We start from the raw sequence: 13,491 nt of genomic DNA, 5'->3' as shown, positions 1-13,491 counted from the left end.
CTCAGTGCCAGGGCATAAGTGGATGATTTACAGATTGTGAGCCTGTTTTGTTTCTTCTTTCTTAGTATTTGGGGGCTTGGTATTTAAAACCAGAGTAATTTTCAGACCACTTTGTAATTTGCTATCATGCACTTACTAATGCATGTATATTGGACATCTTGGGGTTTAATTCTAAAATATGATAAATATTTAGACTATTTGCTAAAATTTTTTATTCTACTTTTCGTTTAGAAGCATATAAGCAGCTGATAGGAGCCTGTATAAAGCAGTGAATTAGTGAATTCCAGAAACTGAAAACTGATTTACACCATATGGGCAACTGGGGCTAAATATGTCAACACAGGTTGCTGTGTGATTGATGTGCTAGCATTAGAGCAGGATGGAGAGTCTGTCTGGTCTTGCACCAGGAGCTCATGCCGCCAGTGTCTCAAAGAATGCCACTCTTGAGCCAAATGCATGCCTCCAGAAGGTCGGCAGAAATAAATGTAAATAATTATTTTAAAATACACTTAGAACTTTATTCATGCTCAGAGTGCTTTTCACCTTTTGAACTTGCAGAACACTGGGCTGTGCTGAATGGGTGCTGCCTTAAAGGGAAGGTGCAGGCTTGTAGCTGATCACAGGACTCTGAAAGTTCATCTGGTGATAGGTGGTAAATTATTAATGGAAGTAAATGTTCAGGGCTGAAATTCAGTTTGTTTTTTTTATTACAGGTATCCTTATTAATTTGCATTGATAATGCCTGAAGGCTCCAATCAGAAACAGATCTTGCAGGGGAGGAGACACAGTATTTTTTTGACAATTGTCTTATTAGGATTTAAATAATTAGGCTTGTTACTAGAACAGCTAGATAAGCAGGGCAAAGGCAAGCCAATAAATTCATGAAAAAGCAATTCAACACTGGATTGTCTACATGTGCTAATATTTAATTGCTATAGTAAAGTACCATGGCTGCCCTCCCATCTCAGATCATGGGGGTGATCCTGGTAAGAGAGAAAATGTTGGGAGTGAGGGAGTAGAGAAGGTAAAAGCAAAACAGACACCCCAGTAGAAATACATTTCCTTGGCTTGCTTGCCCTGAGTGGCCAAGTGTAAGATGCCCAAGGGAGCACAGAAAGCTTTTCAGTTTGAACCTTTTCTCTCAGAGAAATGCCTGTGTGCGTTTCTGCACTGTTGAAATAAATTTTTTGTGCTGCTGCGTGCACCAGACCCAGCTACTGGGGTCATTTTCAACATAACTTCCACAAGCTTAAGTCTGAACTGGATCCAAGTTTTTCATTAGATAGTGAGACTAGTAAAATAAAGAAGATACTTGCACGTGGAAACCACTCACCTTCTTTAGGTCTACCTTCCTGATGGCTTGTGTTTACCTGGGGACAGATGCCATTACTGTTCTCCCTCCAGAGCAGTCCTTATCTGTTGTCATTCTGGAGAAAAGCCAGAAGTGTCACTGCTGCAGAGCACCTGTGCTGTTGGAACTGCACATGTAAAACCTCCCTTGGAACGTTCAGACCTTCCTAATGCAGGTTTTGCATTTTGTGTGTGTGCTGTGCAGGCAATCTCCCGGCTGTGTGAAGACAAATACAAAGACTTGTCCAAAGCTGCTATGAGACGATCTTTCAGTGCTGATAACTTGGTTGGTATCCGCCGTTCTAATGCCATCCTCTCGTGAGGAGAGAGCGAGGAGCAGCACCAGGAGCAGCGTCCCAGGAGCCGCAGGAATCACCACTCCACGCACGCCAGCCAGCCCGGATGGTGGCTTCAGCAAGGGGAGGCGAGAGTGAGCCAGCCAAGGGAGCCCAGCGCTTGAGGAACACACTTGGTGCAAAAGACAAGACCTTTGTCAAATCAACTCTCTCCTCCTTCTGATGTATCCAGAGGTGCAAAAACAAACTTTTCTCCTTCTCTCCCCCACAGATGTTTGCTTACTATGTAGGCCTATAGCTGTGAACTCTTGAGGTTTTTAATAATAAGTAGTTTTAAATTTTAGAATTTAAACACTAACCACATGACTATAGTTACAATGTTCTTCCCTCCTCTCCCCTGTCATCCAGAGTCTTCACTGCATTTGTATTTCAGGTCAATGCAGTGTTAACAAAAACAACACATGGGACTCTTAAAGTATAAAGCCGCTCTGGAGCTGAAAACAGTAGCATAGACACGTGTTGATGGCTTTTCCCTGGTTTGGCTACTAAAAGCTGCTATTATTGGTGATGTGTTCATACCAAGAAGCTGCCCAGCAGGAAGGAATTCCACCTCTGCACCCACAACTTCACTCCAGTAAAGATTGTCAAAAGACTTTGAATGTTTTGACTGGGGGCAGAGATACGGTTTTATGTATTGTTAAAATGTATAGGGTCCATGCTGCATTTCTTGTGAATTATGGTGCTTCTCTCATTTTCTAATACTTATATTGCTCTGGAAGAGATGTAATCTGTGTATTTTTCTGAGGCATTGAATGAAAAAGTTGGTCTGGAAACATCATCACCATCCCAAACAGTGTAGCAATCCAGTGGTGAATGGCGTGTGTGCAGCACTGCTTCTCTGAGTTCTACTGCAGATCTCTTGTGCTATATACAGTGAGTTCCTAAAGCTGATATTGTGCATCCATCTGGCTCTCCTCGGGTTTCAGTTTCCTGGGAGGAAGTTACATTCATAATGAGACAATAATGAGTTTGAGAATCCTGGACTACCTATCAAGGTAGATGGAAAGATATTGTGTTCAACTGAGAATTATCAAAAAGCTTTCTATAAACCTTTTTTTTTTCCCAAAGTGAATTTTATCTTGTGCAACTGCTCTAGAGGCTTGGGGTTTGCTCTTTCTGAGACTTTAGAACAGAGCTTACTTTCGAGCTCTGAAACTGAACTCTAAACAGGATAAGTATTATTGTAGACTCTTCCTGTTACAAGTCTTTGTAGTATCTTCCCTTCTTGGATCCAAATAGGTTCTAGGCAGTGTCCTAGGAGCAGATTTCCCTCTGAATGACACGGGTTTTGTGCACTTCCTCGTATGGCCAAGGCCCAGAAACTTACACTGAGTGTAACAACAAGTCCATCTGCCTTTGGGAGTGGGGCTGTGTGAGTGCCATCATCAGTGTGGCTGCACTCCGCTGTTCAAGTGATGCATACAGCCTTTTGCAGTATGCAAATATGCCGGCCCCTGGCTCCCAAACCCACGGGACTTGGCACTTCAGGTATTGATCACAATTCAATACTGAAAATAACACTACATCTTCAGGTGGTTTTTCTTTCTCATGTTTGTATTAAAAGAAAAGCTAATAAACTCTATTTTAATTAAAGTTGAAGGGTGTGTTCTTTACAGCTGTTGGATTCCACTGGCCCTCAAAAAAGGAGGGGAAAAAAAAAAGAGAAACCCCAGTGGTGTCTGTGAAAGCCTCTCCATTGCCCCATCAGCCTATCACCTTTATTTGGTCCCCATGGGCTGGCAATGTGTGGCAGCAGGCAGCAGACTCCTGGGAAGGGTGCAGCCCGGAATGGCTGCCCAGATCTTCCCACATGCTCTTTGGATTTAGAACTTGACTGGGCTGCTCAAATAAAACCACTCACTGACAGTTTCTTTGCACTTCAATGGGCTTTAAGTAGGGCCAGTCTCTCTGGAGGCGATTTGATGGTGTTAAAGTCCTCCCTTGAGGAGCACTAAATTGGAAGCTACAAGTGACCAGCTCCTGGATTGACTTGTGACCTAATTGCTAACGAGCTTTGCTTCCCTCAGCACGGCCAGGTGCCTTCAGCTGTGTGGGATCAGCCTGGTGCACTCTGCTGTGGGGCTGCTCCAAAAGCAGCCACTCACTGGGAGCTGCTCAGCAGAGACTGGGGCCACTCATTTCCCTTTTTTCCCTTTCTCCCTCCAAGAGATGGAGACTCTTCCTGCTGATCTGGATGGCAGGTGAATGACATCTCAAGCTGATGGCTGCTTCTGCAATATATCCTGCAGGAGACAGCTGCTATGAACCTAATTTTGCTTTGAATATTACATGGCTTTAGTTTTACTGTAGCCCAAAACACATTATCAATGGGATTTTGATTTGTTCAGCATATACTAAGCAGGCCTAACTCCAGCTCAGCTTAAGAGGAAAAAAATAGCAATTCTGTTTCCCATTCTGGTACCCCTAAAAGAGTTAGATTCTGGAAAACAAAACTAGTGTATTTCTTAGCTAAACAATACAAAGTAAACCATACAGCTCCCTTTTGAAGTGCTGGGCAGTAATAATGTTTCAGAAGGAATTGCATAGAGGTGGTTCTGCTGGACAATGAACTGTAAAAGGGAAATACCCTCCAATTTGCACTACTCTGTATGCTGGCAACACTTTTCTCAAAGAGGCAAAAGAAAAATTACAGTCATGGTCAGAATACTGAAATTACAGAGACTGTTACTAGTTTCTGTTCCCAGGGAAGAGAAACTGACTATGGGATCAATATACCTTGTTTTTCTTAATCCAATAGCTGAATAATATTTAATCTATGTTGAGGTGACCTCTGCCTGCTTTCAGTTCCAGGGCAGCACTCCCCATCTGGCAGTAAATGCTGTTTGCAGAGACAATAGCTATGTTATGGCCCAGCCAGACTAGCAGGGGCAGGAGCCCATGGAGGTGTTAGTGGGCTACAACCCTAACCCTTCCCTTTGTGTACAGGGACTGTGTATTTTGTTTCCAAGGGAATTTTATGAGAACTACTTCAGTTTGGGTTTGGCAGTTAAGAGGACAGGCACTTGAGGATGGAATAAATGTCAAGACCACTGCTCCTGGATAAGAGTAGATGTGTCAAGCATACCCTGAGCAAGCAGAATTGGACAGAAGAGCCATTGAGGCAAGAGCTTGCACAGGAGGTTGGCAGGAGTGCTCAGGGCAGGGTGAGCTGCTCCGTTCACAGCTCAGCACTGGGCAGGCTGCAGCCCCCAGCCTGTCCTGGGATTTCCCACAGCACCATAGGACTATGACACAGAATTGGTATTCCACATCATTACCTGGGAAAATATCCTTGCACCAAATAAGCTGTTTGCCAGCACAGAGTGAGTTGCAGGGTGCTGCCAAAGTGACTGTAGTGCTCTTACTAACACCCACCCCCCAGTGGACTGGCAAAAGAGCACTTAAATGGCAGAGCATGGGCCTGTTTGTCTTAGCATGAGGAAAGTCTCAGGCTGCCTTCACAGACAAGGCATTTTCTAGGTGAAATAACCACTTTGGCTTCTGATCAATATTAAAACCTATTTGAAGAGCCACATGGTCCCCATGCCACCCAGCCTGAACTTGTGCTGCATCTCCACCCTTCAGCCCCAGGGAAGCCGGTGACTTAAGGGTGGTTTAAGTTGACCAAGTGGAACCTGGAGAGCCCAGGAGCACAAGCATTAGGCCAGCTGTGAGAGATCACGTGTGTGCTGACGGGGACACAGTCCTGCAGGTAATTCACACACTGCCTGCAGGAGAGGCCCTTCCCTTGCTCAGAAACAGTGGCTGGAGGTAGGCGGTGGATGGCAGTGCTGCCAAACTCCTGTTTACCGAGGAGCTGAGGACACAGCAGCTTCCTGCAGGCAAGAATGACAACAAGGCTGCCAGCAAGGTGCTGGAGTTACGTCTGGGAGCAGGCAGTGAGTGTCCACAGCTCCTTGAGAAGAACCTGATGCTGAAATGGTTCATGTCCCCTCCACACCCCAAAACTGCTGCCCATCAAACGATAGGATCAGTCCCAATAGTGTGTTTTGCCTGTACTTGAGCATGGGGGGCAGATCCCTGCAGAATCAGGTGAGTCAGGCTGTGGGACTGTCAGGTTTATCACTGGGTGCTGGAATGCTGCTTCCAGGTAAGAGATCCTATCTGGTGGGACCTGGTGTGTGCCTACACACCTAACTAGATAGTAGAGTCCTGCACCATTAGTCACCACGGAGCCAGCCTTAACCCCTTGCTGTCCCTCCCCAAAGTGCTCCTCGCAGATGGAAGCACAGCCACCCAAAGGGGCCGGCGTGCAGCATCCTGCTTGGCTAGGAGCTGTCATCTCCTTGGCCTTAGGAGTACCAAAGGGCACCTCTTCAGGGCCTGATCTCAGCACAGGGCAAGGGACAGTACTGTGCAAATTGCAGAACGCCAATAAAAGTTGATCGTTAACCCTCTTAGCAGCGAGGCGTGACCTTGGCCCGTCAGGGAAGGCGCTGTCAGCGCGGTCACGGGCACAGCCCCAGCACAGAACCCGGCTCAGGGCAGAGCCTGGCACTGAGGGCATGGATGTGTGCCATCCTCCGTGCCAGGGGCAGCGCTGCGTGGGGTTCCTGCACATGGAACGTGCTATTCCTGTGCCACGCAGTGCAGCTGCCTCACCAGTTCCCCACGATCCCCAGTGATAAGAGCCCGGCTCGGCACTCCAGCACACGCCTCCCCCTCCCCCAACAGGTAAGCTTTTAAGGTAATAAACACTCTAACAGAAGCAGAAGTAAAGAAAACAACACACACTATTTTTTTCTCCTCATAAATAACTAATCTTGATACTTCTCTTTGAATAAAATTTCTTCAGCTTTTCACATAATATAGTACAGTTATTTAAGCAACATTGAACAGCATGGGTAACGATAGAGGCAAAACCCAACATGTAAATTGGCTACAGCAGACAGGGCACACGGAAATGGCTCCTTCCCCCCTCCTGCCACTTGTTGCTGAGAAGCCAGGCTCAAACACGAGTTGATTGTATTACCCTACCATTACATCAAAGCTGAAAATGCTCTCGCATTTTTCAATAGGCAACGGTTTGTAGCTAATCTTGGATTTCTTTACACAGTCAGTTGCACTTTGGAAAAAAACAAAAACAGCAAAATACCACCTTTGACATGGTTTTGTTCATGGTTTTGTTCATTGTATTGCATGATGTATGTTTAGCTGTATCTACAAAAGGCACTATAGAGAGAGAGTCCAGCAAGGTGTGGACTGGAGGAGGTTGAAATCATTTAATGCCCTGGATTACAGCACGAGACTACCCACAGTGTCTCTGTGCCTGACCTGCCCCACTGCTGAGAACACACCTGTCCCTAACCTGTATCAAAGGTCACTACATAAGGCTTCTTTATGTACAAAGTAGGCTATAATTCGACTATTTACAGTGTGTAACACAACATTGGTGCAATTCTGCCCACAATAAAGCACTCCAACATGCTGGAGGGGGTGAGCCCTATTGCAAGAGTGCAGATGGGTGCATCTGAACAATCCCTGGTGAGCCCTCCATCCTTGCACCTCTGTCTCCTCTAACCAGGACTCCCCAGGGACACTCATGCAGTACCTTTATCTGGTGATGGGTCACTTGAGAATTCCCTCACTTCCCAGGTTTTGGTTTTAAAATGAGGTGGAAACCTTTTTGACTGAAGTGGTCCAAAGGTGTTAAGAACAACCTCAGATCCTTGCAGTCCTGCAGGAGCAAAGCCAGCAGTTGTTCTCTGGTGCTTCAACAGCTGGGTCACAGTGCCACGCTTGAAGGAGGGCAAAAAGGACTCCTGTAATGGCTGGGTAGTTTCATACATCATCACTGCTTAGGGCAGGCAGAAAAAACAATTAAAACCCAGGTGCTTTCACAAGTGGCCAGAGGCAGCCAGCCTCATCCTGCACCACACCTGGAGCCCCTTGCCCTGGCTGCATTTAGGGACTTTGACAACAGGGCCCCCCCACCATTATTCTAACAACTGAAACCCAGCTGTCACCACTGCTTAACGCCAGGCAGTGCTGCTCTGTCAGTGCTCAGCTGCTGTCTGATCCAGGGAAGTGAAAAAGGCTTGGGAAGTTGGAGGAAAAGAGGTATGAGTGCTTAGCTAAGTTTTCCTAAATTAACTGCTCCTTCTCAAACCTGGTACTCTAGCAGAGACAGAGCTTTGAGAAAAGCAGCAACAAGTATTGAAGCTGACTGACTGGAAAACCCAGCTGCTGCTCTGGAGAGACAGCCTGCCACCTGGCTGGGACACCCCCGTGCAGTCACTGCTCACTGCACGGGTGCAACCACCCTTTTAGGGTTGGTTGTGCCATGCTCAGCTGCGGTGCCACAGCTGGCAAGCAGAACACAGGGCCTGCCTCCCTCACCCCAGGTAACCCACACAGGACAAGGGGGACCGGGGAACTCACCCCCCTGCAGAGGCGAGGGTGCGAGCGGCACCGACCCTTCCGGGGCACAGGGCCCTCGGGAGAGCCCCGCTATCAGGGCCAGAGCTCCTTGCAAACCCCGTGCTGGGCCAGCAGCCTCACACCCACAGGGCCCCTTGTGCAGCCCCCGGCTGAGCGGCTCCGTGGGCAGTGCAGCTGGCTGCCCATCGCAGAGCAGGGAGTCAGTGCCACCCAGCTGAGCCCAGCTCCTGCCCGGTCTGAGCCCTGACTGAAGGGAGCCGGCTGTGCTTGCCCAGGGCAGAAGGGACCGCAGGGGATCACCTGGTCCCTGCCTGCCCTGCAGACAGCAGGGACCCTGTCCCTGTGGCAGATCCTCTCCACGGCCCCTTCCTCCTGCACTGCCACCACCCATGAAGCCCCCGGCCCACACAGCTCCTCCCCTCCTGGTCAGCGTCCTGCTGCCTGAGCAGGACCAGCGGCTGCCTCACACCAGGGCCCCCAGGCGTCCCCTCCTCAATATGTGGTGTGCCTGGGGGCTCTGAGAGCAGTCTCCTGCTCTGCCCAGGGCACCCAGGGAAGCAGCACCCCCTGCCAGCTCTCCCTGACCCACTCTCTAGGCTTTAGTGAGGAGCCCAGTGCCAGTGCCACCTGGGGCTGGGGGCCACCATCTGCCCTGACTGCTACAGCTTTGCCTTTCACCCTGGCACCAGCAAGACCTGCCCAGAGGCTTGTTGTGGGACACAAATCAGTGCTTGAGGGTCTACTGCCACCTGATTGGCCCACAGGCAGCAGCATCCCAGGACCCCAGCCAGGACGTGGGACCCCAAATGGGGCATACATGGCAGTGCCAGGCTCCAGACCACCCTGTCCTTCTGCCTCCACATAACTGGCAGCACCTCCTCCTGCCCTGCCTGGGGCTGCAGCTGCTCTGTGCCTGCGGTCCCAGGCAGCACCACCATGGTGGGGCTGAAGATGCCAGGGGTGGCCCAGCTGTCACCCCCTCTTCTGTGGCCCAGGGTCTTCACAACCCTCTCCTCCCTGTGGCTGGGGTCACCGAGGCTCCCTCTGGTCACACATGGGACAGCGGGACCTGCTTGTGGTAGGAGGCCATGCTGGGCAGTACCGTCCTGCCCACCAGTGCCGGGCTGGCCTCACCGTACCCCGAGGTGCCCGCAGGCTTCCTGGCCCGGCAGCAGCGGGTGCTGAAGCGCCTCCAGGACTCCAGTGTCTTGCCAGACCAGATCCAAACGCCGGAGGTGATCCCCACCACAAGGCACATGAAGTACTTGAGCATGAAGACAGCATAGTCAGGCTTGGGGCGGTGAGGGTCCCCCGGGCAGGAGCAGTTCTGTGCCTGCTCCCAGGCCTCCCGGTTGTGCTGCTCGTAGATGTAGCAGGCGATGACGATGGTGGCAGGCACGGTGTAGAGCACGGTGAAGATGCCGATGCGGATCATCAGCTTCTCCAGCTTGTCGGTTTTGGTGCCGCCCTGCTTGATCACGCTGCGGATGCGAAAGAGCGAGATGAAGCCAGCCAGCAGGAAGAGGCTGCCGGTGAAGAGATAAACCACTAGTGGTGCCAGCACAAAGCCCCGCAGATTCTCCAGGCTCTGGTTGCCCACATAGCAAACCCCAGCCACTGGGTCACCGTCAACAGAACTCAGTGCCAGTACAGCAATGGATTTGGCACTGGGGATGAGCCAGGCAGCCAGGTGGAAGTACTGCGAGTAGCTGGCAATGGCCTCGTTGCCCCACTTCATGCCAGCAGCCAGGAACCAGGTGAGGGACAGGATGACCCACCAGATGGAGCTGGCCATGCCAAAGAAGTAGAGGAGAAGGAAAACCACGGTGCAGAGAGCAGGGCCTGTGGTCTCGTAATGGATGTGGTGGTGCTCCGGGTTGCAAGCCACATTGGCGTGTCCTGCCACCAGCCGCACGATGTAGCCCAGGGAGACGAAGAGGTAGCAGGCAGAGAGGAAGATGATGGGGCGCTCAGGGTACTTGAAGCGCTCCATGTCAATGAGGAAGGTGGCCACGGTGGTCGAGGTGGAGAGGAAGCAGAGGATGGACCAGAGGCCGATCCAGAAGGTAGCGAAGGTCTTCTCATCCTGGGTAAAGTAGGGCTGGTAGCAGGGGATGGCACAGTTGAGTACCTTCCCTGTCCTGATACGGTTGTACAGCGGATGGGACTCCTTGGAGATGGGGATCAGAGGCGCTTTACACTTGCAAGTCTGACCACAGTCCAGCCCTGAGAGGCGCTGCCCATCGAGTGGCGTCAGGTTTTTGGCCATGTCCTTGGCAGGGCGCGTGGGCTTCCCGAAGAAGGGCGGCAGGGTGGTGGCTTCCGTGTGGTTGTATCCCATGCAAAGCACCTCGGAGTCTCCCAGCACCGGCAGGCTGTCACAGCTCATCCTCTCGGGCCAGGCAAAGCCGTACTGCTGCATGATGGGCGAGCAGCCGGCCTTGGCCCGCTCGCAGACGGAGCGACAGGGGGGCAGCGGCTTCGTGTAGTCGGACAGGCAGATGGGGGTGTACATGCTGCAGAGGAAGAAGCGCAGGTCCGGGGAGCACTGGATCTCCACCAGCGGCCAGAACTGGTGCACCTCCAGCCCAGCCTCGTCCTGCGTGTCGTGGTTGAACTGGTTGGGCATGTAGGTGAGGTTGTAGCCGATGCCCTTGCACATCGGCACCGTGATCTCCTGGCACACCAGCGCCTTGGAGGCGGCGCGCCCCGCCGCCGGCAGCCCCAGCAGCAGCGGCAGCCCCAGCAGCAGCAGCGGCACCGGCAGCCCCCGGCCGCCCATCGCCGCCGCGCGTCCTACCGCCGCCGCATGTCCTGGGCACCTGCCGCCTCCGCGCCGGGAGCGGGGCCCCGCCGGGAGCGAGAGCGGGATCCCGACCGCCGCCGCCGCCGCCACCTGCGCTCTGGGGCGGGCGGGCGCCCCCGCTCCGCGCCGCGCCCGCGCCCCGCCCCGAGACCGCCCCGGGACCGCCCCCGCCGCTGGCTCCGCCCCGCCGGGGCTCCCCGCGGTCGCCCCCGCGCCGGGCACCGAGTCCCGCTGGGCGGAACGCCGCGCTGCCCCGGCCCCGCTGCTGGACGCGTCCCACCGGGTCCCCGTGCGCCGGCGCTCGGAGTCCCGCGGCGGCCCGGGGGCAGGAGGCCAAGTGAGAAGATGACGGTGCTGCCAAACCACGACTGCTCCGCATCTGTGCATCGCCTTCCCCTCTTGCCCGCCGGGCCCCTCCCGGGACCCTCCGCCCCCCCAGCGCCGCGACGGCCCGGCTCGGCGCTCGGCGCGAAGAGCCAAGCGGCCGGAGGCAGAGGGCAGACGGTGCCTGCGGCGCTGCTACCACTTTTCCCCTTCTTCCTCGGGCCCTTCAGCGCCTCTTCGCGGGAAGGGGCCGGGGCCTCGCCCGCCGTAACGGGACTGGGACGAACGGGGGAAACCCTGGGTAGGGTAAAGGAAGACGTGAAGGGGTCCTGACGGGGAAACCCTGGGTAGGGTAAAGGAAGACGTGAAGGGGTCCTGACCGGCTTTGCCTTGCTCCGGCCATGGCACATCAGCCGGGTACAAGGGGCGCTGCAGCATCTACCGGCGCTGCCCGCGCCCAGGCTGCCCGGCGGGCAGCGCTCCTGACTCCCGGAACGCTGAGCCTCGGCGGGAAGGAAAGCCGCCCCTGCCCGAGTGCAGGCAGCTGCGCTACCACATTCCTGCCCCGGATTCCGGTCGCCAGCCGCTCCGCCAGCCCTTTTCTTCCCGCCCAGGCGGGTGGCAGGCGCTGCAGCGCAGCGCGAACCGACGACGAGACCGTGCCGGGGCAGAGGGCTCTGCCCAGCGCCCTGGGACCGCGGGCTCCTGCCAGAGCCACCGAGGTGGTCACGCTCAGTTGCCAGGAATTCCAATCCTCCAGTCCATGCATTCGTAAACACCGAAATTGCCAGCCCGATTTTCAAGCGCTTCCCTGAAAGCCCTGAAGCCCACGGCATGTTCAGGGCACACAGGGGAACAGACCTGCTTCAGAAGCCAGATTCGGGGATCCAGATTGCAGCTGCTGTGGCAGAGCCTTATTCTGCCCAAGGCAGAAGGCCTTGCACAGGAGCTACTCACTCCACCTCAGTGGATGTGGATAGAAGGGCATTTTAGACCAGAGCACTTTCATCCAGCCCTGGATCTACTAGTCAAGACATACCCACAGCACATCACAGATACAGACACCTTGCATTCAAGGCCTGGTGCTGGGGAACACCAGCACCCAAAATACCCCCAACTGCACCCAGAGCCACAAAGCAAATACTCAAATCATGACTTAGCTTCTGCCTTCCTCCCAGAAGTAAAACCTGGCTTGCTTATTGCTCTGAGGCCAGTGGCTGATGTACTCACAGGCAGAGCACTGACTGCTGATGACCAAAGCCATCAGTCATTTAAAGGCGAGAGACCTCACGACCACCTCTGAAATCCACATCTACCCAGACTAGGCATGCATATTACTTGGCAATGTCAGCTTTCACTGTTAACATTTTTTTAAAAAAGGAAAAAATAAATCTCACATCCCTATACCTCTTTACACTGTAAGTTTTCCCTGTAATAGAGCTATACAGAAGAAAATTATAAATCACATGTTCCTTTGGAAGACAGTGGCATATCATTGTAGCAGGAGTCATAACTTTTAATTCTCCTCAACAATGAGTTTCTGTGAACTAGCAGCCCAACAGAAAGCAATCACAGACAGTTTCATTATGGCTGTCAGTTGATTATCCAAATTATAGCTGAGAGAAGAGGGCAGCCTTTTTATTATCATCATTGCTATACAATTAGAAAATGCTGATGAAGCTCCATAAGAGCAGAAATTGTCTTTTTTTGTTGGCATTTTTCATTTTTATAAGCATTCTCTTGGGCAACATCTTAGTTTGATTTGACACACAATGGGGAACGGGTACATAAGTGGAAAGGGAGAAGATAAGAAGGGGAAAATGGGGCAGCTCTTCATTTCAGTTAATCTATCAACTCTTGTAGCCTGGTTCAGGTTTTGCCACTCCTCCAGATGTATCTAATTCTTAGAGCCTGGCTGTAAATAATGCTGTATTTGCTACACTGGGGACACATAAAATCCAATTAAGAGCCAGGTAGACATCTGTTGGCTTGCTCTGTGCTTCTGTTTCCTTTTTTGTTTTTTATGAATATGTAGCAGAACAACCAGAGCAGGATTAAAGGGGTAAGTGCAAGTGCAGTTGATAGGTTTGTTACTCATCTCTTCAGTAAAGGATGAGAGTGCACTGCATCCAGCACATAAACAGAAGGTGTGTCTGCACAAAATTTACTGTGTTAAACCCTGCAGACAAAAAAGGAAGTGTTTCCTGGCCCTATGAAAATGCTCTTGCAGTTAAAAAACTCTTAAATTATTAA

At 52.1% G+C, this 13,491-nt stretch overlaps 3 protein-coding genes across 3 annotated transcripts in view; 1 reads left to right on the top strand and 2 right to left on the bottom strand.

Moving 5' to 3' along the window:
- Positions 1–3,299, top strand: part of CCNYL1 (cyclin Y like 1) — a 37,110-nt gene extending 33,811 nt beyond the window's left edge. The window contains exon 10 of the mRNA XM_054636473.2: positions 1,556–3,299. Within this exon, the coding sequence (XP_054492448.1) occupies positions 1,556–1,672 (117 nt within the window). The 3' untranslated portion in view covers positions 1,673–3,299. The remainder of the gene's footprint in view (positions 1–1,555) is intronic.
- Positions 1–13,491, bottom strand: part of PLEKHM3 (pleckstrin homology domain containing M3) — a 126,261-nt gene that overhangs the window by 16,634 nt on the left and 96,136 nt on the right. The gene's annotated exons all lie outside the window — the stretch shown is intronic.
- On the bottom strand, positions 6,443–13,491 carry FZD5 (frizzled class receptor 5). The gene has a single exon (XM_077181292.1). The coding sequence runs from the start codon at positions 11,299–11,301 to the stop codon at positions 9,157–9,159; it is 2,145 nt and encodes a 714-aa protein (XP_077037407.1). The 5' UTR covers positions 11,302–13,491; the 3' UTR covers positions 6,443–9,156.

This window comes from Agelaius phoeniceus, chromosome 7 (genome assembly GCF_051311805.1).
Source record: "Agelaius phoeniceus isolate bAgePho1 chromosome 7, bAgePho1.hap1, whole genome shotgun sequence".
Taxonomy (NCBI): Eukaryota; Metazoa; Chordata; class Aves; order Passeriformes; family Icteridae; genus Agelaius; species Agelaius phoeniceus.
This window is presented reverse-complemented; position numbering and strand designations above follow the sequence as displayed.